Consider the following 26,826-nt stretch of genomic DNA (forward strand, 5'->3'; position numbering starts at 1 on the left):
ATCACTCGTTTATCGTTACTATGAGCCTCGAGATTTTATGGCTACGATTTGACGTAAAACTAAAACGAACTTCAATTACATTATGAAAGTAATTACTTAGTAAATTAAATCTTACGACCTGATTTCATTTTTATTTGTAAAGCATGTTCTTTTACTTTGAGGTTTTGTTAAATCTCGTCTAATATTTGTTTTTCTACGACAAATTATCAATAGTATTTGTTGCAGTGTTTTGGGATGAATTTTGCAGGCATAGTTTATAGGCTTAAGCACTCTGACGTAACTACGTCGGCTACCTTTAATCCCAAAAAGTGTACGGGAGTTAAGCCACGAGTATTAAACACATGTTAACTTTTTTGATTGTTCGACTTCCAGCAAAGATTAAAAAAGAAAAGATAGACTATAGACACTGGTACAAGGATGTGTTTTAGTAGTATATTTTTATTTTCGGTAAAACTTAATATTTATATAAAGTCAATATTAGAATAAACATAATTATATGTTTGAATAAGACGCTGATAACATTATCATGAAAACGAAAAAGGCGTACCTCCTTCACAAATGCCACCGACAGTTTTGTTTAGGGTTTTATAACACATATTCACATCTGTCAACGTCGCTGACGTCACGGACGACAGGGGATGACAGAAACATAGACACTTTCATTTAGAAATACAAATGTTCCGTTCTATTTAAAGTTACTATGAAATATAGTTTTGTGTTATAAATAGATCCCTTTATCATGTCTCATTAACAGCAGAATAGTTAACGTTAATATACTTTACTGTACACCACAAACATAAAATACAGAAATCTTAGGACTAATATCAAAAGAAAAAAATAAATAGAAATAATACTAAAATTTAAAAAATATACTATAAATAAATATTTGATGTTTTGTACAAAGGGCGGACTTATGGCTAACTAGCCATCTCTTCCAGATAACCTAAAGAATAGTAAGGTCGCACACAAAATGGCATAGTATTTTTGGGTACATACATAAATAATTACGTACTCCTCAAAAGGAAGAGGAAGTCTTTTCTCCGCAGTGGGAGATTAAGAGGCTGTTACTTTACTTTTACTTTATCTTGGAACACATTGGTACCATTTCATTTCACTCTGATATTTATATATATTTTAGATATTTCAAGAAAATATTTTTTATTTATATCGAAAAATTCATACCATTTTTTATATTTTATATATGGCCTGCTAAAATTCTAAAAGCTTTTAAAAATTGTTCAATTGAATCTTTTATTAAAATGTTTTTATATGTACAATACAAAAAAATATCAATAATATAATGTAATATATACAATAGATAATAGTCCGACTTGGGCCTGTCGTTCAAATTATTTTGTAATTAAAATTATTAAAGAGATAATTTATTTACAATTAATAATAAAAAGAATATGTTTAAGCAACGAACACGATATTTTTACCACGCCGTCCAAATTTTTTTTCTCTGAGATGTATAAAAATATATCTCATTTTTGAATTAGGTATTAAAAAATATAAGAAGTATTTTTTATAAAAAAATATAGGATAGGATAGGATTATAAAAATTATATGTAATCTTTTTTTTAATAATACAATATTTCTAGTCAAAGCCCATACTATGTAAATAATTTCTCAAAATGTTAGCAAATTTTAGCTGTCAAAATCTATATCGAAGATATTCAATAGGCAAAACTATGCCTGCGGTGTCTACAGCTCTATACAAATGACGTTTACAATGAAAGTGACTGCGTCCGAGCTTTGAAGTACGGTTCACAAAATACTAAAAAATTCCAATTTTATTAAAAAAATAATCATAAAGATTTAAGTAATGATTTTCACTTAATACTAAGTTGATAAATCTGACTTTATAAAGCTGTCTCGATTTTTAATGGTACGGTGGAGACACAGATACCTAACATATAAATATATTGTATATTATTATGTAATCAATATGAAACCAAGGCTTCACTCACTCGTTTTAATAATAATAACATTGAAAATGTTGATTAAAATTATAAAATGTTATTATATTATAAAATTCTTGTTATAGTTTAATCATAATTTTCCCTCGACATACCTTACTGTGTATATAAGAATTATCATATTTTAAAATTTATATACAAATAAGATATTATATACTTAATGTCCAAACTAAACTAAATAACAAAAAAAAAACTAATATCTCAAAATCACATTAGCTCTTGTTAATACTTCATTTACGTTGTAAATATAATAAATAAGAAAATATGTTATTAATTTTCGTGCTGTCCGTCCGTTCGTTCGTTTCTATAGCCACATGTACCCAATCGAATTACCGCCGATGGAGGACGCTCAAAGGCCGGGCTTAGCGAGCTAAACTATTTTAGGCCATCATATAATATGCTTATCAATATATTCAATATTCTCGGAAAACTTCTGATAATTCCATCAATCCGTTTTTATTATTTTCGGAAACTGTTAATTGAATTTAATAATTCATAAATTTTAGTGTTAAATTTAGTGTGGTCTGTTTGTGTTGTTTAATGAGTTATAAAGTTTTATAATGTTGGAACAAAATTGTTTATGCTTTAGGGTTTGTTTAATTTACATTACGTATTTAATCAATCAACTTTGGAAGATTTCATTAATTTTCAATTCAATTTAAATGTTATTAATTATTTTACATGAAATAATTTTACCTTTAAATTGTTGCTTTTTTATCTGTCGGTGGTTTAAACGAAGACTGAATGATATTTTATAGTGTGTACGCAAAGAAAAGTGCACTCTCTAATTCCTCATTGTCACAATCTGTTGGGATGAGAAATCTAACATGACCTTTCAAGAAAAGAGCGTACTTCTTCATTAAAGGCCGGCAACGCACCTGCAAGACCCCCGGTGTTACAGATATCCATGGGTGGTGGTAGTCACTTTCCATCAGGTGAGCCTCATGCTCGTTTGCCACCTACCACATAAAAAAAATGACCGGAAAAAAATTTATATGTTTAAATTATTACTAATTAGTTACAGAGTCATATTTATCTGTTTATTTACTATATATTATTGCTACAGTCTTCCGACATATACTCGACTCTAAAACAGCCTTCTGGCTATTATTACTTCTAATCAAAGACAATGGGATTTAGACATAGACAATTTTACTAATTGTTATATTTATAATATTTCGCAGGAGATTTCACGTGATTTTCAAACACTGGACTGTTACCATCTTCCAAACCTCAGAAAACCTCATTTTTTTTATAGAACTGACTCGGGGTTAACACCCAAGACTTCGTGGCTTGAAGTCATATAAAAAAGCTACTAGACCAAGAAGGCTCTCAAATAAAATTATAGTGCATACCTCAATACATGCTATAAATTTTGAAGATTATTAACATGTATTTATGTCCTCGAACTTAAACTGTGTTCTATTAAATATAAGGTATCTCATTAAAATAATGAGATGTTCAGACATAATCTAAGAATGAAAATGTTTATATGAATTGTTGTTATTATTAAATACCAAAAATCATTATTTCTTATTAATATTAGTAACCGAAATAATATTTGAAGAAATAATAATCTAAATCTTTATTAAAATGTTACCAAAAAATATGAAGAGTGAATTATCTTACATAAATAAATGATGAAGAGTACAAAGAAATATGGCAAGAAAAACACCGAAAGAGGTTTTACTATTGTTTATAGATATACAAATAAAGAGCAAAAGTTTATACAAAAAATATATACTTAAACAATCAACAGAAAATGAATAGATACAAAAAAAGATAGTCACGGGCACGGCTATGTTAGTGTTTTTGAATGTGTGAGTGCATAGATGTAAGAATACTCGTGTGTTTAATTGTGATTATTTAAATTAAGAATCAAGATAGAATAGAAAAAAAATAAGCTGCTAAGAGATATTAACATGTATCTGTGTATGCGTAAGTGCCTGCTGTGCACGTATATATGCTTATGTGTGTGAATATGAATGATATGAGAATATGTCTATAGAGATTTTTTAAATTAAGGTGGAATCAGACGGTTCATTTTTTGTTCATTTTCGTGTTTCATTTTGCATCTTTCACTCAAAGTGACACGTCTGCACACAAAGTGAAACAAAAGTGCCGAATGAATTCATTAGTGAACTGATCCAACGACGTTGGATCGGTTCATTCGGCATCTTTCATTCCCACTCCGAATGAACGAAAAATGAACAGTCTGAACACAGAGTGAACGTTCACTCGGATTTGGCCATTTTGTCTCGAATGCTGTAGCATACGGTCGGTACGTCAAACGTCGCGGCATAATGGTGTTCAAAAACAGCAACGTATTTTGATCGTTGGAACGAGAGGAGAGAAAAAGTGGAGAAATTAAAAAAAAAATACTCTAAAGTTCCAAAACTATCGCCAGTAGCCAGGTATCTCAGTACAATTTGAAGTTTTGTTCGGTTAGGTATACTATCTCTCATTAAAGTGTTTCCTTTCGTTATTAATGTAGAAACAAGTAATAGAAGTTCTTCAAATTTACTGTTATCCATTCGCAGATGATTGCAATATGATTCTGGATCTTCATCAGCTAGTTTTCTCAATAATGTATCTGAAGCTCCAAATATATTTCTTCTTCCAATCCATGGTCGCACCCACCACCGTCGACGCTTTTTTTTCCTTCTTTTTTTTAGCTTCTTGATCAAATGATCACAAATTAAACTTATTCCAAGAGACACGACTTCATTCGACGCCATATTGAAAGAAACTACGGATGAATGTTCTTTTTTACGTCATTCCAGCTAAGCCGTGTGAACATGGAATGAAAGAAAAATGAATCATTCACTCAAAAGAACATTCACTCGAATGAACCGCCTGATATCACCTTTAAGAATGGTACACCAAAATTAATACGACAAAAAGATAATCACGCGCGGCTGTGTGTAATTTTGAATGTGTTCGTGCGTAGTTGTTAGCATATATTAATGTATGCAAAGTATGTGATATACTGTTGGCTGTTGCGTTTTTTTTTATAATATTTAGATACGTAAGGAAGGTAAATTATAGGAAATATTAGAAAATATTTTTATTTAGAAAACACTCGAAGCAAACTTGATATGACGTTTCAATCTACCTTTTGATATCTATTTTATTTACCTTACAATATAATGAGTAAATTGTTATTGGAAATCGAAAAGTTTCCAGTCGAGAAACAACAAGATATCGGAACCGAAGCGAATTTTCTTAGAAATATAAACTCTCTGTAAGTTTATTCGCTCTACCGCCATTAGAGATCGGTATTAAATTACACTGGATACTTTACAAAGAATTTCATCAAACTTTTGAATGGTTTATCCTGAGTTATGTTAAGTATTCATACACGTCTAATTATTGACTTACTTGGAAATTTGTTTCTTATTCATGATTTTACATTATAATGCGAATAATGTAAAATCGTTTATGTATACATTTTAATTAGTGATTAAGGGTAACTGTTTTTTATCGAGACAAAACAAAAGTAAAAGTCATCATGATGGTCAAAAATTTACCACCGGTTCGGAAATACACATCTCGGACTTCAGAGGAATCGGCGAAAGAAACTCAATGGGTTTTTTATGCGTTTTCGCATATAATAAGCAGCTAATTCTGAGACAGATGAGAAATAAATAATTTCTGTATAAGTCATGATAGTTTTTAATGTTGGTAAGAATGATCGCAGCATTTCCTTCTTTAATCACGATTCCGATCCTCTAAGTGAAAAATAAAAGTGGCCCTGGTGGTATACAAAGAATTAAAGTTGCGAGAAAACCTTTTAAACGTTAATAAAATACCGTAAATAGATCACGTGGACGTAAGTTACTACAAGCTGTAAGCTTTCTATTTAGGTACCTACAATCAAGTTGAATTTTTTTTTAATTCCGTCATTCAAACTTGGTGTGCAAGCCCGTCTGTGTAGGTACTACCCACTCATCAGATATTCTACCGCCAAACAGCAGTACTCAGTATTGTTTTGTTCCGGTTTGAAGGGTGAGTGAGCCAGTGTAACTACAGGCACAAGGGACGTAACATCTTGGTTCCCAAGCCTGGTGGCCCATTTGTGATGTAAGGAATGGTTAATATTTCTTACAACGCCATTGTCTATGGGCGGTGGTGACCACTTACCATCAGGTGGCCCATTTGCTCGTCCGTCTACCGATTTCATTAAAAAAAAACATACTAATGGTAGCGATAGTACTAGCTTGGTGCCTAATAGGCCCGTCTTAACCCAGGTGCATGGGTCACAAAAAATCAGGGCGATGGGGGTTCTTCGCCGATGATAATCGTCAGAAGACTGCTTGCACCCGGACATTTGTTATGTTGATATGCTGTAGACGGCTTTAGTGCCTAACATCATATAATAATTAATATGTTATTGATTTTTATTATTATAAAATGACGTTATATATATAAAAACAGCGAGCAATTAATTCCAGTTTTCAATTTTATACATTATATATTATAAATTGTTGAACTTCATGGAATCACTGTTCAAATAATCCTTCTTTATTTCAAACCCTTACCTTACCTGGTCTTAACTTTATTAATCATGGTTTTGATTTTTTCTTTTGACGAGGTTAGTATCTTCCGGTAGCAAACTGATCTCTTAATTATGGCTTTCTATTTTACAAACGCCGACTTCCTAAAGTAAAATATAGGATATTTTCGTTGCTGTCAGATGCATGATGCGTGTCAAATAGATTATTCTGCTCTCATAAATGATGATAAAATTAACAATTATGAATTAAACCGTTTAAAATCGACTTTAATTTTTGGTAAATCTTCTTCCTTTAATACTTCTACTAAACAACTTACTTAATAAAACAAACAGATATATGTTCATAGAAGTACATGTTTTTAATTACGTGTTTAATCTTGGTAATGGAATTTTGGTACGTAGCTAAAGTATCATCAAAAGTATAACACATCGCCTTATTGCCTCCACTGGTGACAGGAGGGCTGTTTCGTTTTTTGCCCAGAGTATCGGAATTGCGATTCAACGGGGAAATGCTGCTAGCATTCTTGCCACCATTCCAATAACTATTTTTAATTCATAGGTATTTATAAATATTTAAGTACTTAATGTTATTTATTCTTATGTTAATAAATTTATTTATTTTAATTATATATTATTATAATAATAAATAAATAACTAACTAACCTTATGCACTGAAATATTATTTTCTTGGTGATGTCTACAATGTATATGTATATATGTAATGTTATGTACAATAACGAATATGGAAATGTTGTAAATAGTTTTATCATCGGTACAGGCAAGGGCAAATGTAATTATCTCTTAAAATTATTGTCGTCTCTGCCTATAACTAATAAGAAAAGTTTTTCGATCATAAATTACGGATTCATATCTTTGAAGTCCTCTGTAAGTATTTGACTCGTGTAATATGCCCATATTAAAGTATTAACTGGTTTAAATTTATATTCATTTATTGTTATTGTATTTTTGATCATTTTAGATATTCAAAATTAATTAGTGAAATAACCATCACGTCAATTATCGTGTTTAAAAGTTTTTTAATATTATTTATAAAGCCATGAGTAATTAACTTTTTTTGTGATTGATTCAGAGGGACAGAGTTTTTTGGAAAATAACTTCTTTTTTTAAATCCAATTACGTATTTGAAATTTACGTCACGTTGGCCCAATAACTAGGTTATTAAGGATGATTCACATAATCATGGATTTAAATAGTTTCAATACTATTTAAGGTTTATCAGTATATAAATCTGCCCTGCGCTTAATCTTTCTCCAGCGCTATTGTATTGTTCCATTGAACAGTTCCAATGAAGTAAGAAAATGAGAAAATTAAGAGTATAAACATATGTTTACACACAAACTTGATCTCCAATATCTTGTAACGGACTATTCTATTTACGTATATACGTGAGAATGAATTATTGATATTTTAATACATTTTTTTTCTCTTTAAAACATAACATCTGTCGCAGCGCCACCTACCGGGTTCAATATAAGCCGTCCGTAGACCCAATTAAGCACATATTCAAATTTAATCAAAATTGGTCGAATTGTTTTTGAGAGTTTACGTACATACATACATATATAGAATCATAAAAACATGCATACATATATATATATATTCATACTTTATAACCTACTACGGTAAAAAATATAACAAATGATGTTAAATTCACTTACATCATTCCTACGCGGTAATTTTCATTGAATAATATTCCAGTATGTTTGGAATTATTACTTAAATAAATAAATAAATAAATAAATAAATAAATAAATAAATAAATAAATAAATTATTATCTTACGATAAAACGACACTCTGCGACAGTGGATATAGCAACGAATAACGTTTTGCTTGCATTAGGCCGCCTGACGGTCGTGCACTTGAACTGGTACGAGAAACAGTGATTTAATGCAATGATAATCCAGGATTTACACATGGACTACAGATTTCCTCAGCTATGACTGATTAACTATTTATGGGACTTTGATCCTTATTTTTATTATTATTGTTGTAGCATTGGCTAATTTATAAACACCGCAGTTATGACTGTGAAACCCACTGGACCACGGTCTATTTTATTTATAAGACTATTAGTCTTTTATACACCTCAGCTACGGCTATGATACCTGCTGGACTTTAGTTCTAGTTCATATAATATTTAACAAAGTGTTGGCACACTATAAAATTGCATTTCCCATGTTCGAGGAAGGTTCACCGATCTATGGTTGGAATCTACAGTTCTCCTCTTTTACATTTTTCAAAACAGTTAAATATATAAAAATGGGTAGGAGCGACATCCTTCAGCTACTCGTAAGAGGTGTTAAAGGAAATGGGACCGGTATCTCATATATTCGATTATTATTATTCAAATTAAGTAAACAAAATATTTATATTAAAAACGAATTTAAAAGATAACATTGATTTTATTTGACTCTTCTATAGTCGATTGAACTTATAATCTCTGACGCTCTAAAAGAACACGGGTATTACACAAAATCAACGTTATATGGATCCTAACTAACTAGACGAAATCACGAGTCAAACCGATATTTAAATATAAGAAATATAAACGTAAAATTATATTTTAACTAAGATAGGCAGGGAAGCGTCACTATCTCCTGCGTTTAGTTTTTAAGATTGGGCATTGTCTGTTTGTTTTATTGTATATACATACTTAAAACTTGAAAATGACTTACTAACATACAGTACACAGAAAATCTTGTAAATCTGCCACAACCTATGTTATGTAAGCTTCCTCATAAAATTTAGATCCGTATAGATGTTTTTTTAAAAACAATTACTAAATGGTATTTACAGTTAACAAAAGAAATAATAAATATAAACAATAGACCGACAAAGTCAAGTTTTATAATTTCGATCCTTATTCAATTGTGGGGTCTCATTAGGTGATCTCAGCTGGAATTTACCTTAATATAATAAATTAGACAAAGGAAATTACGTTTTAAAACCAAGTTAAGAATTAAATTAATTAAAATTTGTTTATCGCCCTCTTTATAATTTTGGGGTGGCCTGTGAACCCCACACTCCATTATCGCTGTCGGTGATGCGGTGTCGAAATCAAAATCAAAATCAAAAATTAAAATAGACTTTATTCAAACAGACTTTTACAAGCACTTTTGAATCGTCATTTAACAAACTAAATATATTAAGTAAAGCTACCACCGGTTCGGAATGTAGATTCTACCGAGAAGTAGTTACTCTCGCAAAACAGTATTTACTCTTTTTCAACATCTAAAGATACAGTGATGTTAAATACAGTTGAATAAAATTATATTTGTATGTTATATATCCTGCCTGGAAGTCAACAAGCATTAACTCCACGCTTTTTTATCATCTATATAATCTTGTATCGAATAATATGCCTTATTTACCAATGTATTTTTTTACAAATGATTTGAATTTATGAAACGGCAAAGTTAAAAATGTCTGTGTGTCTGAAATAAAATGTGAATCGATTTGTATCTTAATATTCGTAACCAAAATGATGTTGAAACTTTGATTATTTATGCATCTAGATAGACTGACAAAACTAAACGTCAAAAAAAAATTGTGGCCAAATATTGGGCACTAAGTACACGCACAGCAGTAAAGTATTATATTTACGTTATACGTTTAGCGAGTGTCAAGCGTAGCCGTTACACACACCAAGACAATGGCTCGTTTTTTTTAGTGTTCGCTTTTGTATAGGGACACTATCTAGACATATAAATAATCGACGTTTAAAATTGTGACGTCAATTTATTTTTATAATCTTACTTTAAAAAAGAAAATATTTTTATTAGATAGATATGAAGTAGAGTTGCCCAAAATCGGTCTTGCTCTTGCAGTTTTGGTCTTGTACTTGCATTTTTAAAGGCCAAGACCAAGAACGCTTAATTTTAGACCAACTTAAGACCAAGACTGGGAGCGCAATACCAAGACTAAGAACATTTGTATTGGCGCAAGACCAAAACCAAGACTGTTTAAGTCTCGTCTTGTTCTTGCATACGGGCAACACTCGTAAGAGAAAATAAATTATGTCACAAATATTTATTACGAATATATCGTCATATTATGATGTAAATTGCAATTACATCATGGCACATGTAGATACGCCTTTAATGTTATTACGGGTTTTGTGAAGAGAAATTTGATTAACTGTGTTATACTCTGTTTCGAAAGTATTTCATCCGTGCAAGTATATAAAAGGAAAATGTAAAAGCTTTCAAGTCTAGTCTCCATATTGTCCCGATTATATTAAATTTTCTTTCTCAGAACTTTTTGTGGAGAATATTTTTTTATTCTTTTGATTTTAACTTTAAAATTTTGACATTAATTAATTAATGATTTCTTTGAGTAAAACAGATATTAGAGGCTTCATTGGCCGATGTGTATTTAAATTAATTATTTTTTAACTAAGATACTAACTAAATTATTAACTAAAATAACAGACCTTAGTTGCATATTATTAATTACTCACATTTCTTTCCTAGCCTACGTTACACGTTACTTTATAGTTTTATAAGGGACGAATATTTTCACAGCGTGCAACGTTATAGTATGTTTGTTTACGTTATTGATTTTTGTGTTATTTATCTACCTCGTAAGCCTTTATTTTTTTAATTGACATTACACATACACACATGGACACACACCCAAAAAAAACTCACGCACGAGAATAACTATGTAAATAAGCATTTCCTATATCAATCGAGAGTCTTATAATATCGGAAATGTTTCTTTTTTAAAACAGACATGAGTGGTTTCACTATCATCTTGCTTCACAGTTTTCACTTTATACGATATGACATATCGTTACGGAATACTAAATGTTTTTCAATTCAGGATCGTGCCGACGTGAATTCAGATATGAAAACTGTTTTTAGTCCTATCGTGGTTTTTACATAATTGCACTACTGCTTAGAGTTTACCAACGTTCCCTAAGGAATTCCTAAACAAAATTTCATCTTGTAAGACCCACCAGCTTAGGCTGCTCGTTGTATGTTTTTCATATTTTTAAATTATTATTAAATAGATAATATTGTATAACTTAAGTTAGTTAAAGTTAGTTAAGTCAAAAATATTGTTTTAATTAATTTACTTTGTGATCGTCCCATTTTTTAAGTCTTTTTGTGTAAGCCCTGTCTCAATTAGATACTCTAAGCGTACCTTAAATCCGTATGTCGTCCAGATTAAATGTGGGATGCAATTTCAGAGTTTTCCCAATGCTTCGTAAGAGATGCTAACTTTGAAGTTATTTAGTTTACATATCATTTTTTTTCAAAAGCATTTTAATTATATTAATATATCTTCTAAGTCTAATTTAATTTTAGTATCTTCGTCAATCAGCCAATCAATCAGCAGTCAGCTGCGGAGATAGTTTTCAATTTACATCTAAATTCTAAAGCCTTATTCTTGTTCAAGCGTTTGTTTTAATTTTACAAACAAACGTTAAACGCAGATAATTTACATATATTGCAAGTCAATTCTAAAAGTTAAATTAATAGCAACAGGTAACGTATAATATCGGATCTGTTTCATCTCTCTCGTTTGATAAGGGTCGTACACGATAAAGGGGACGTCAATCTTAAGATGAAAGATAAGGAAATAACTGAAAATGAACTCGTTTATTTGAATGTAGCTGTAATATTTTTGTGGAATATTCTACTGAATTATTATTTTTTTGAAAGGCAGAAGAAACATCTTACTGACGTCAATGTGCCACCAACCACGTGGTACATTGGCTCACTCACCGATCAAACTGAAAGGCAAAACAAATCACTGACACTCGATGTTAGGTGGTATCTACTAGTATCCTCAGTGTCAATACATAAAATGGCTCACTTACCTATCAAAACGAAAGGCGAAACAAATTACTGACGCTCGGTGTTAGGTGGTACCACCCAGTCGGGTTATACAACTAAATCTTGTACAGATCAAATTATGTGGTAGTATTTCCTATTACTTTAATCACTTTGAGCAGTGATTCTCAAAGTGGTCCAGATGGACCCCCAGAGGTCCACGGGAGACTTGCTGGGGGTCTACGTAGGCGTGAATAAAAAATGGAGGTCCATAAGATGATAATGGGAGTCCACGAAAATTTATCTGCTTTTGATAGTAAAGAGCAAAAATGTAAGCATAGTTTTTATAAGGGCCTACTCGTACCTACATTGTTTTAAGTACCTAACTAAGCAGATAATATTTTAATAAGGCAAGCGACTGTTACTTGTCCAAACTTGCGTATTCGATATTACGTACAATTTCGTGTACAGACTTGCAAAGCGCTATCCGCCCGACAATGCTTAATGCTTGTTCAGACATGAACTTGATCACCACTATAAATACTTGATGCCAAAATACCTACCTTTTTTTTTTTTTTTCTTCATCAGTTTGAGATAATCACTAACAAATTCATAGATTTTAATTGCTGAAATACTCGTAGGGTTACTAAGGATAGAATTAAAAGCACCAATATTAAACAAATTTAAATTTAGTTCATATTTTAGTGTTTCTCTCAAACTGTGGATACGGACACATGCCAATAGGTGGTCCACGAGAAAAATAAGTTTAGGAACTAATGACCTAGAGCGTCAATTTGAAGGAAAGCTACTTCCTGGAAGCAACCGGCGCTAAACTGCCTCGCCTCTATAGCACGAATCAACCGTAAAAAAACATTACGATGGTACAGATCAATTCAAATTTAAAAAATAAATCATATACATAATTTAACCGAATAATAATGGAATTTTGTAACATCATACAAAGTTTTTTTTTATATAATCCGTTAATTAGTACATAATTGTATTCACGAAAAGGAAAACCTAACTTTTCTTTGTATGAAAGCTTTGTAACTAGAAAATTCTTAAAAAGCCGTGCTTGGATTTAAAACTACATTTACGGTTACCACTTTTATTCATTAACTAGTGGGTCTCCCGCGAAACTTCGCGTTTATTCAAAAAAATATTTAGGAACTTCGAGAACTATTTCAGTTTTTTTTTAATTTCATTTAATTGTAAACTGCATGTCACATGTAGATGACATTTGGCGCCAAAATGATGAAACCTTTTTTTAATGATTTTTTTATTGTTTAATAGCATACATTAGTTCAGTTAGAAATAGAGTTTGTCGATAACAATTCACTTTAATTTTCTTTACATTTTTCATTTTTTTTTTTTTATAAAGCCGTAGTACCGCTCTCTAACCAGCCAGTAACCTTTTTCTCTCTCCCTTTTCTCTCCTTTTGCTCTCTAAAATTAATTATTTGTTAATCGTAACGATTTCGTAATTTGCAATCATGAATCCTCTTTATTGTTCTGCACATCGACGGAGCTCTTCAAACTGTGACCATAACCGATTTTTTATGTGCAGTTATCGTCACATAATCACTGGGACCAAAAATCTGCTTACGCTATTAATATAGAAGATATATTAATATGTAATATTATACTGTACACAGAGATAATTATTGTGCATTCCCTACAGACAACCTTGGGAAGTAAAGGGAAAAGAAAAAAGTTTTATCATATTAAGTACATAAAAAAAGTTATTTTTAATTTTATTTTTTACAAATAAAAGTTTTACAAATGACACAAGAAGATTAACAAACTTATATAATAACTACAAAATAACCAGACCCGGCTTCGCTTGGGGTAATAGAATTGATCAATTAATAAAATATGACATAAACGTTTTATCTTGACAAAGTATTGAATTATACACTTAACCCTCCCTGATGAATCACTTCGTCCATTAATGAAAACCGTATAAAAAAACAGACGCGTCGGGAGGACAAAATAAAAATTTTGTAATATGTAATGACGAATTAGACAGATCACCGTACCGTTGCCGCGCTAATATATGTATTGTGTATATGATATCGTCGGTTGATGCCATAACAGCTATTAAAACCTTATCTGCCATGAATTATTTCCTACATTTTTATTCTCATTCCAAATCCACCTCATATTTAATGATTAAGGCTGAAACAGCATTGTCTTTCACGTTCGTACCTATGTTCTCGTCATTTTTTCTTGTTAGGGCTTTGTGCAAGCCCGTCTGGGTAAGTACCACCTACTCATCAGATATTCTACCGCCAAACAGCAGTAATCAGTATTGTTGTGTTCCAGTTTGAAGGGTGAGTGAGCCGGTGAAACTACAGGCACAAGGGACATAACATCTTACTTTCCAAGGTTGGTAGCGTATTGGTGATGTAAAGAATTGGTTAATATTTCTTACAGCGCTATTATCTATGGGCGATGATGCCCACTTACCATTTGTAAAAAAAAATATTAAGAGAATAAGTAAGATTTTCATTACATAATTAATTAAATCAACATCATTGTTAAAATTATTATCATATTGCTCAGTACTAGGGCGCTTGTGATGCGGTTCTGAGGTGTTTATATTGCGGTCAGGCGTCGTTGCAAATGCGGCGATGGGTATATCTCATGGTTGTATCGTAATTAATTAAAATTCAAACCCCTAGGAATCGATTTCGTCTAGTCAATTAAGGTGAAACGGCAGTCGGCGTTGCATTTTTGCGTTACAGCTGCAAAACTATAAAAAATATCTTTATTAAGCCTACTCATTGTTTATTTACACAACAAAAAAAAACTATCGTTTGTGCCTGTTTTCCTCGGGTATTATATATTGTATGTTTTTATATATTTTTTCGGTTCGGTAATAGATTTTCACAATCGATAAGTAAAAAGTAATGATTTTATTTCCAACAACGATTTTGAATTTATTTGCCTCATTGTGGACTTAAGTTTAGTTGGCTAAAATAAAAAAATGACCAGAAAATAAAAAAAAAATTATACCTAATAAAAATATGGTTATAAAAATATTTTGCGTCAGAAACAAGACTCTCAAATGTTACATTCGCATAAGACGTTATAATTTTAGTCACGTCGCGCCCAAAGAAGGTTCGAAATACCTTTACAGCTCTGTTACAGTTTGTTTATAATATGTGGATCGCCGCCGGCGCATAATTATGTAGACCATGTACTACACGCAGGACTTATAAAGTGTGGATAAATACAATGTTTATCGTTTAGAAGAATTTCATAATGAAGTTGTAAAGAAAGTTTGCCTTCTACTCTAAAAATTATCTATGTTTGCGTTTGTTGTTGTGTGAAGAGTGTCTAGTTAGGCACTTAGATTACATTACATGTACAAACATTTTTTTATGATATTACTAAGCGGATGACCAGATATGCTACCAATGTTGGGAACTAAGATGTTATATCCCTTGTGCCTGTAGTTATATTGGCTCACTCACCCTTCAAACCGGAACTGAATGTTTTAAACCCTATGAGTCGTTAATAGTTATTCATAACATTAAAACTGATATAAAAATCAAATGTTATACAAATTAAAATAAATGTTTTTCATTTTCCATTAAATGAAACAATGTTAGTTTTATAATAAAGTTCTAAATTTGATGGTATCGATTATGTTGCACGCTTAGGACCCAATTTAATAGGAATCAAAATATATCCATCTCTTTCTGATGTATGGATTTATTAAAGACGGTATCTAGTTTTCTTAATTTACAAACCGTGTAAGCACAATTACAATATAAAAATATTTATATAATATTCTATTTCTACAGTTAATTACAATCTCAAAAAGTCGTAACTGAATATTGTAAGAGGAGAGAAGGAAACAGGAAAACTAATTAATACCTACTTATTATATTTTTCCTCTTGTGTTGCCAAGGTAGCTAAGATTTAACGTAAGATTAAAAGTATTTAATCTATACTAATATTATAAATATTTCTCCCCCCCCCCCCCCCTATAACACATTACTATAACTAGTTCTTGATAAAATCCTAACTAGTGTATTAGTAGCGTACACGCGAGAAAAATAAATTAAAATTAACTTATGGCATTACGCAATTTTTTATTGGTATCTAATTTTTACGTTCGAATTATAAACGTAGACCAATTTAGATTTGTCTATTCCAACCACGAGAGGAATAAAGAATGATAAACTTTAGCGATTAACTGACGCGATATTATTGGTCGACATCTCGAATAATCCGCGATAATCATTATGGATTCGAAATGTCGGCTTAGTGGTTATCGAGAGTTTAGGAGTAAATTAAAGTGGTTATAATATAATAATAATACTTAAATTAACTAAATTTAAGTGGAATATTATTGTATCAAGAACTGTTTATAGTGCATAATACAGTCGAGCCATTAGCGAATCTCATAGAATATGTAAATCTCTGGATTATATCGCTCGCTTATTTCAATACCGTCACTAAACGTAATTTATATTTTAACACCATCTAGTTGCTGAGAGCGGAATTTACATTTTGCTTCGATTCTTGTTCAAGAAAGCAGTAGTTGCGGATCGACACTAAACGAACTCCTCTCCTCCGTCTATTCCTACAACGACAGTAAACAGATAAGTACGTGTCGTTGTTTATAAAATACAATTATTTTGAGTGTTAAACTCGCCGATCTATACCTGAACAATATAGGTATGACCCTTATACAAACTGTGAGGAGAGAGATTTGGCCAAATTTTATTTCTGTTGTTTTGAAATAAGTTCCTAGTTGTTATACATTTTTGGAGAGTGAGAAACTGTTATGTTTTTAAAATAATCTGCAGGACAAGTTTAATAAGGTTTTTTTTTTTGTTTTTAAGGCATTTTTGTGGAAAAAAATATCCGATATATATCCAGGCCAAGAAAACGAAGCGAATTTCATTCTGTAAACACTTAAAAATGTGAAAGGAATTTGTAAAATAATACAAGTGTCGAAATACCACATTTTTTATTTAAAAAAAGTAACAAAGGAATTAGTGTCTATCAATTTGAGAAAGAAATTTTTAATGAACACTTAAAAAACAAGTACCTTTTATTATTATAATAATCTTCATTTGTTTGTGAGTTAAATCAACTAATTTTATTTTAATATTAAATTTTAATCGACATATCATAAAAAGTAATCATTCAGATTCAGGCCTTAAGCATAGATCTATGTGTCAACACAAATTCAGAAGATAGGAAAAAATCAATTGATATATATCAAGATAAAAATCAATTGATATACCTATATTTTGATATATATCAGCGAACCCTGATAAAAATACATAATATTCCAACGTAATGTGAACCCAATTATTATGCAAATATTACTCCCTCGTTGTTAAGTGACTCGATAATGAACAAAACCACATAATAATTTGTATAGGTATATCAGGTATTTTCTCGTTACAAATAATATAAATGATCTCTATAATTTTAAAGGCCAATATATTTTTAAGAATCATCTTTAAATTCAAATACAATGGTATTAGTGCATAAAAATTAAATTGTGATTTAAAAACATTTAAAAGGAAAGAAAATTAAAAAGTGTTCAAAATATGTGGAACCCACACTCCTTAGACAATAGACAAATGGAGAAGAGAGTTGTGGTCGGGAGGGTCAGACCCACGTGGGCTCGGAACCTTCCAGAAGCGAGGGAGGATGACGATAAAAGCGAAGAGCTTGGAGTCATGCCTCACAGCGATCCACCATCACCGACTGAGACCTGGAATCAAGGAAAACAAGATGAAAAATACGACGTATTTGGAAAGGTTAGTTATTTTTAATCTTTTACTTTTTTTTAAATAATCGATCTAAGTACCTAGATAATTTAGCAATTAAAGTTCTCATATTTTTTTAAATATACAAAATTTATACAAATTAATATTTTATTCAAACTTACTGATATGACATTCCACATATTAAAATATATGTATAAGTAGGTATATTGTGACTTGTGACATCGCCTTTGCATTTATGTACTTATAATAAAAAAACTTAGAGCTTGAAATCATTTCGACTAATGAGTAGTAAGATATTATAATATAATTATTAAAATGAAGTAGGCAATAATAACCATGCTTTAAAAACATCGTATCATGGAAAAGTAAACTAAATTTACAGGTGATGCTGCTCGGTGACAGCGGCGTCGGAAAGACGTGCATGCTCGTTCGCTTCCGGGACGGCACTTTTCTCGCCGGCAATTACATTTCCACCGTTGGAATCGACTTCCGGGTATATTTACTCCCAAGACAAACGCTACAAAACTATCATTTATGATTTACTACCTACTTATTTAATATTTATTTTATTTGTTAATAAAATTACAAAAAGGTTTTATATCAATAAAACAAAACAAGCAAATAGTTTTTATTCGTTCTATATTCCAACAAAAAAAAAAACAATTAAATGGTCGTCAAGGGTTCCGAGTTCAAATGGGCCATTCACGGGGATATGCGGCTGGTCCGCCGCTACGCTATTGGTGTTAAAGTTTGGCGCGCTTTTTCTGTTCCCGCCCCTTAACCATGACAGCTGTGATTGAATCGACTTCTCGAGTGAGTGATTTATTGCGGCCCCACTGTTTTTTTTTTTTTTATTTTTTATTTATGGTATCTCGTGTTGTCTGTTATTATAGTAGTAACTGGTTATATTCTATATTTAAAAAAATATAGACCGTAACCGATTCAAGCTTAATTGACTTCCTTTTTTAATTGTATAATAATAATATTTATAATTACGACGTTTTCATTAGTATTCAATTACCATAAGTAGGTAATACCCAACGAATAGTATTACCTACAAAAATTAATTATTAACGTAATTTAATTATTTATTTTAAAACTAGAGATTAGTGATAGCATATTATTTGAGGCTAATGGATCTTATTTAATTAAAGCTACTACGACAAATAATTAATAAATGTACATTATATTAAGAATTTAAGACTAAGAAAGTTGAAGGGAGTTACAACTAACGCCATCTATTTTCAGAATAAGGTAGTGACGGTGGACGGTATAAAGGTAAAACTTCAGATATGGGACACTGCAGGACAGGAGCGCTTTCGCAGCGTCACACACGCTTACTACAGAGATGCACATGGTATAATAACCATTTATTAACCTCAATAAAGTAACTTATATCGTAATATATATATAATAAAGTAATTTATTGACGTATAAAATTTATTTCATATTATAACAGAGACTGGGTAACTAATACTCGTACTATATCTGAAACTACTATCGCCACCTAGTGGCAAATAAGGAAATCTAAAAAAATTAAAGCATTTAAAAAAAACCTACATATTTATTTTATTAAATTTAAATTATTTTTAGTCAGGATGTTTTAATAATATATATTAAATGAATTATACCAAAATAGGAATAGGTAAGCGTAATAATTAAATCGTGATCTGTTTCAATTAATATCATAATTAAATCAATTCCTTTTAAGTTGTTACATGTTTTTTTTTTTACTGGTAATTGGACACAGGCAAATGATTTACTTGAACTGCCTCTATTGAAATTGTCAGACTAAATGTACATCGATAATACGTCACCAATCTTGGTGTTTAAAAAGGAACATATTATTGCAATACAAATTAATTGCTATTTGAATTACTAATGTTGTAAACACCCAGTGGTAACACGGAGCTCTACTGTCATTAAGATGATAACAGAAATCAAAAAAATATTAGTGACATTAAAGATTAATTTGATTCACATAATTTTTTAATAACCTAACAACCTAACATATTATTTAGTGTAATTTAATTTTTAATGTCAATAATATTTTGTAACCATTTTTTGACAGTCATAAAAATGATTGATCGTCTATACAAACATTTGAGCTAAGTATGTTTTTTTTTAGTCTGAGATTGTGTTGAAAAAATGTTGTAAATGTTTTACTTATTCGTGATAGGTCAAGATGGGAAGCGGTTAATCGGCTCAAGACGAGCACACGATTTATTTTATATGTATATAATCATCATTACATAGTATAAAACAGAGTCGCTTACCGCTGTCTGTCCATAGGTATGCTTAGATCTTTAAAATTACACAACGGATTTTAATGCGGTTTTTTATAATAGATTATATATATACATGATTCGAGAGGAAGGTTTATATATATAATACATGCACAATATAGAATAGAAACACTGATAATTTTAGAGGTTTCTAAAGTGATGTCGTAAATAAACACATTTATACATACACGCTTACATTGCAAACGCTGGCTGAACCCTACGAGATAGATCAAAATAATGTACCACAGTATTTTATACCTTAAAAAAGTCTTCAAAAAAGTCCGCATTGGTCTATGTCTGTCTCTTAGGGTTAACCCACAATAACCATTTTTATCCTTTACTTTTTACGAGAAATAATGGCTTAATTTCGAATCGATTTTAAGCAATACAGCAATAATCCTTATCCGATTAAGTACCTCAAATACATTGTGAATTTAATATAGATCAATATGATCATTTACAGCATGTAATTTAAATAAATTAAATAAAATTAATATTTTTGAAGATTTAAAACGCAGGGACATAGCGTTTTATATTGTTTAATGACTGAAAAACTGCGAACGTTATAAGACATTTAGTATCAGCATTGCACCCGTGCGTAGCGGGACAGGTCGCTAGTGAAAGATATTTCACAAAACAAATGTTTATGTAACTAATAGTACCTATTTATGTCAAAAAAATAGACTTATACCTAGGCAGAAACGATTTCATTACGATAAGTAATAAGTATCTATATTGTATCATTTATTTTTATTCAAATCAATGGTGAACAAAACAAAATAGTTATATTAAAATTACCTTAAATAATTAGGTACTTTTAAATTCATGCTACTTTTACTGCATCCGTGTATTTTTAAACGCCCCTGGGTTCCGTGTATTTTTCAAAGTTTCAGAAAGTACGTCTTCAAGTTTTTATTAAACAAGTAATGTTAACTTGTTATTTTTCTCTGTAAGGCTAATCTCGCTAAACACCAGCCCCGAGCGATGCATGTAAGAGATTTCTATTAGTAATGAGACGGCCTTAGCAAGTAATTATATTGTTCTGCAAAACTAGTTATTTTTTTTTACTGAGCGCAATAATCATTTTATTACTTATTTTATGTTATACTAGCTGTGCCCGCGACTTCGTGCGCTTCGTGTGTTTCGATTTAATAAAAAAGCGTGTCTTTATTATTATTTTAAGTACATACAATTCTAAAATAAAAGATATCTGCCAGTGAAAGTCCCGTCAAAATCGGTCATCAATTTAATTAAAAATTAAGTAGTAATTAAAGATTAAATACTACTTAATTTTTAATTAAATTTAATTTTAATTGAGCTTACTTTGAAAGACACGTTACGCTAGTGTAACGTTACGCGAAAAAACGTTTCGCACGTTGACCTTGAAATTTTAATTGTACTCATAACGTTACGTTAATACAATAGTTATTAATTGCAACAAGTAACCAAATGTCCGTGATCTAATAACGTTTGTCGGTGTAATAGTTTTCCTGGTCTCGTTAATTAGGTATATATGATATAACATACATAAAATAATAAACATACCAAGTGCTTTGCTTTTGCTCATAAGAATTAAAGTGTTCCGTTATTCTCCATGATTCCGATCATTAGATCGTAAGAAATTTTGTATGTGAAACTCCTGCAATATCCTTTCCAAAACAAAAAATATTATTGAAATAGATATGCAGACCTCGACAAGAGCAAGGTTCCTCTTGTTGTCGTATTTCCTTAAATGAGATCTCGAACTCAAACCGAGTGGTGCCGCTGTGAAAATCTGAAGAGTCAAGTAAACTATCATCCGAGCCATAGACAATATGTTAAATTTGTATTTAATTCTATTGATAGCTCATCAAAAATCACTTAGAGTGAGTTAAATTTTATGCCTAATCTCTCCATCTTATGTTAACAGCTCTTCTCTTGTTGTATGACGTTACTAACAAGATCAGCTTCGACAACATACGAGCCTGGCTTGGAGAAATCCGCGAATACGCCCAGGACGACGTTGTTATCATGCTCCTAGGTAAAATTACTACTGCTGAATCCAAATTTATTCGATAAATTATTAAAAACACCACCAGTTTCGTGGTAAAGTTATTACATATCATAACACAAATCAATATTATAATAAAATCTTAATAAACTTCCCAAACGAATTCAGTAATTGATTTTATGTAATGTGAGATGCTGATGACTTACATTGAGATGTTAAAACTGTTTAATAATTTAAAAGAAAGTGTTGCATAGAAAATTCTTATAATGGTTAAATTGCTACAAATTTATTTAAATTGGAGGTTGGCTGTCAATTCTAATCTTTCAAATAACAAGACATACAAGTTCTCAATACCTCCGACATCAACTAACAAGCGGAGCGGCACAAATTCTCTTCCAGGAAACAAGTCGGACAGCGGACTCGAGAGGGCAGTGCGGCGGGAGGAGGGGCAGCGGTTAGCGAGAGAGTACCAAGTCGCCTTTATGGAGACTTCTGCGAAAACCGGCCTCAACGTTGAAGACGCTTTTGCTCACGTGGCGCGCGCTTTAGTCGCGAAAGCGAATCCCGTCGACCCCTCCAGGCTAGTGGTGCGCGCGCAACCGTCACAAGAGCAACGGTCTTCGTGTCCGCCATGTTCTTAGATTTCGCGCGCATTTTTCGAATTCCTAATGCGGTTGTTTGTGGACCAATTTAACGGTCTTTATGACGTGTTTATAAAATGAATTGGCTCGTAATTTTTATTACTGAATTTGTATTTGATTGTAGAGGCTATATGTGTAGGTATATGTTGCATAGCGTAAAGCACAAATTTTTAAATAAGGCTGAAAACACACATTTTCGATATTTTTTTATCTTGTTTGTAAATGATGTATAGTAAATTATTTGCAGATTATTTGCTGAATCAATTTATTTTTATTAATATGCACAATATTTTTAATTTTATATATATAGTAATAACCCAACCGGGTTATAAAATTAAGCTTATATTATAAGAAATTTTATGAATGTAAACTTTGGATTTAATAATACTATGCATAGTGACGCATCAAATATGTCTCAAATCAAAATCAAATCAAAAATCTTTATTCAATATAGAAGTGTTTACACTTGCTTATTGATTGTCAAAAATCTACCACCGGTTCGGAATTTAGCACCTCGGACCTGAGAAGAACCGGCGAAAGAAACTCAGCGGGATATTTTTTTTTTTTTTTCCATTTTGCATGTACAGGAATTTTACTTATTGCCTTTTATTAAATTGTGTTGTAGAAAAAGTATATAATGTACCCAAATGCTTAATAAAGGCAAATAAGCGTTAGATGATTGTATATGAACTAATAGTATTGATGGAATTGTTTTGTTATATATGAAATAAAGTTACTACTATAGGGTCTTAATGTCATTATAGTTCTTACCACAATAATTTTAAGGTTTAATATCGCTAAGCACCCCTGAATACAACATTGGCGTATGTCCATATTTCGTAATATGACATTTACTAAAAACAAATAGCAAAACATTTTAATTTTCATCAAATATATATTCTTTGACATTTGTTTTTTATATAAATCATTACTCACATATGTAACTAAAATCTATCTATCGATCTAGTATAACTTATGATAAAATATGAGCGTGTTTGAAAAGTATGCTTTGTAAATTAAAAGATGAGGGTGATTTCCCCTTGTATTAGATATTTTATTAATAATATTATACATGCGAAAGCTTGCATGTCTGAATAGTTGTAACTCAATCACACATGAATGTGTGGACAGTAATTAAAAAAAAAGAAATAAGTGGATGTCGGGGAAAAAGACATGGCGTACTATTTAAACTCTATACCTACTCAATAAAGAGGAGACGTGTGTTTTATAACATTTAAGTAAGAAATCTACTAAACTAATATACATAAAACTCATACCATAAGTGGTAGCACATTTTGGAGAAGGATTTAGTAGTTATGTACAAATATATGTTATAAGATTATAAGTAAGTTGCTTCACCGGCTTTAAGTTTAAGCTTACGCTTACCTAATCTGACAAACTACAAATTCATGTTATTACTTATTATTTATGAACGAAATAGATGGGTAACTCCTAGATACTAGTTGTCCGTCTCTAATTCGTACGGGGAAATGAATGCAAAGTTTGCCCTACCACTTTCCCCCCTCGAAGTTTAAATTTCCAAAAATCCTCATATATGCATTCGGACAATTAGATTCGGATATGACAATTATATACAATATATATGTATATTCGAATAAATAAAAACAATAATAACGTAAGGGCCTGCATTAAACAGCATCCGAATGTTAATAAATAATTAAAATTTTAAAAAATAATTAAAAGAACATTTTTAATAATCGCAATTTTTTCTTATAAACAAATCAATCAATCAAACAAATCAATGGCACAGATATACTCTGTATCTATGGGCAATGGATTTCAACGTGACCTACTAACCAATATGAGGCCCCAGTAGCAATTTTAATAGGTTGTATTTATTGCCTAGTTTGTAGGATTATGTGAATTCAACATATAAATCGGCAATTGTCGCTGTTGCCAACATATTTAATGTTGCGAAGAATGAAGTGAAGATGCGAAACATTTGAGGAAAATAAATGATAGATTATTTTCAAGAGTTTCAAACTTCGTCACAATATTTTAATCTAAGGTTGATAATAATTACATTTGGAGATATTTAACAATCTGAAAAAAAAACGCTTCAATATATTGTGGATATATACTTCACTATTTTTTTAGTATCTGAATATCTAAAAATGCAACGCAAACTAATATCATTATAAAAAAATAAAAAAATAACAAAAAATAAGCATAATGCGTAAGTTGAACAAAAACCAAGTCAGTTGGCGCAAGTGCTGTCGTGTATTATCGGATGAATGGTAGTGACCAAATCACGCTCACAATGACTAAATACAATATAACTATACCTATAAATAATATCATATAAATAAGTACAAGTCAGTATATTGAAATCAATTATAAAATTGTCCCAGACTTAATTGAAAACAACTCTTTAATCTATAGTCTATTCCAACCATAGGAGGAGTAACCGAAAATATAAAAAAACTTTGACATCAATTGACGCCATACCAATGAATAATCTCTTTGGTTTTTTAGATATAGTGGAGAAAAAAATAGTAGCCAACAGTTGGCAACTAAGTACACGCACACTAATCAAGTAGTATGACGTTTGGCGAATGTCAAGCGTAGCTGTCACGCACACCAAGCTAATAAGTTGGTTAAAGTTTTCGTTGTTTTATAGTAGCACGACACTCTATTTAGATATAAAAATAAACTAAAAATAATCAATGATATTCATTAAAGATTTTGAATATCGGGGAAGTTCTAATTGAAGCTTTGAATGTAAAATTAAAATGGATATAAGTAGTAGAGTTAACTGTTTGTATTGTATAACACAGCTATGAGCAAATCGCAAGGAATATATAAATCTAAGATTTGGTTATCTTAACTCCTTCTTCGATTGTAATAGGGTATACACAATATCGCAAAATAGAAGCGTAAGGCTTATATATAAATTATTTTTAAGCTGTTTATCTATTAAGCTTTGAGTATTTGTCTTATCTACATAAATTTGTAAATCGTGTCAAGGTCTAGAACATTATGCCAAAAAATAAGGCTCAATTTATGTTATACTTATTTTAATAAAAATTGATGCACAATGTATTTTAAAATAAATCGGTAATAATGAAGTGTTTATATGAATAATTGTGACAGTTGATTTTTATCGAGCTACGAGAGAAAATCTATGTCCTTTTTTTGTGTACCTATCTACCTGCGCTGTGTGTTTTGCAATATACGAGGTACGTGCCTATTAGATATATTTTGTTTGAGTGTCTCTTCGTTATTTTTGTTCAGTTTAATTCCCGCAATACAACATGCCTCGTTAGATTATAAATAGAGTTATTTCTTTTATTCGACAATGGTAAATAAATTCTAATGTTTTATATTATCATTATAAATGTCATGAAATATTAATTAATTATTAAAAATACATTTACACTTTCCTGTGATATTTTAATATTTCTCGTAGTCATAAATTAGTTCCTTTGTACTTAAGTTATCAGACTTAAAATTTTGTTCTAAAATAAATAATACAAAATACATCATGTTAAATACAAATAAATATTATATCGTACTTATATAAGATTACGAAGCCCTTATTTATATATTCAAATGTACACACAATGAAATATATTCTTGGGAGATTCGTATTCATAATTTAAAGAAATTGTGAAATGTAAAGTTTTTATGTTAAATAAATATTCTGTAACCATTTCCTACTTGTTGTGGCATTAAATGTTGCTTGTGAGAAAAATAAAAATATTATGAATTGAAACAAAAGAGTTTTTATATTTATGGCCTGCGTCGCAGAAAACATTAATAAATCTTCCAGGGAATTTAAAGTTTCATTTGGGAAAAAACAAATAAGAACAAAAACCTACTTCATTTTT

At 30.7% G+C, this 26,826-nt stretch overlaps 1 protein-coding gene across 2 annotated transcripts in view; it reads left to right on the forward strand.

The window, feature by feature from the left end:
- Positions 1-23,269, forward strand: part of Rab26 — a 77,794-nt gene extending 54,525 nt beyond the window's left edge. The window contains exons 1-5 of one of the 2 annotated variants that reach the window (XM_026639402.2): positions 17,806-18,089; positions 18,442-18,552; positions 19,308-19,416; positions 22,254-22,364; positions 22,734-23,269. In XM_026639402.2, coding sequence (XP_026495187.1) covers positions 17,877-18,089; positions 18,442-18,552; positions 19,308-19,416; positions 22,254-22,364; positions 22,734-22,975 — 786 coding nt within the window. In that variant the 5' untranslated portion in view covers positions 17,806-17,876 and the 3' untranslated portion in view covers positions 22,976-23,269. Of the gene's footprint in view, positions 1-17,805; positions 18,090-18,441; positions 18,553-19,307; positions 19,417-22,253; positions 22,365-22,733 lie in introns of those variants that run through there. The other variant, XM_026639403.2, reaches the window with a different exon arrangement.
- The last annotated feature ends 3,557 nt before the right edge of the window (positions 23,270-26,826 follow it).

This window comes from Vanessa tameamea, chromosome 8 (genome assembly GCF_037043105.1).
Source record: "Vanessa tameamea isolate UH-Manoa-2023 chromosome 8, ilVanTame1 primary haplotype, whole genome shotgun sequence".
In the NCBI taxonomy this organism is placed as follows: domain Eukaryota; kingdom Metazoa; phylum Arthropoda; class Insecta; order Lepidoptera; family Nymphalidae; genus Vanessa; species Vanessa tameamea.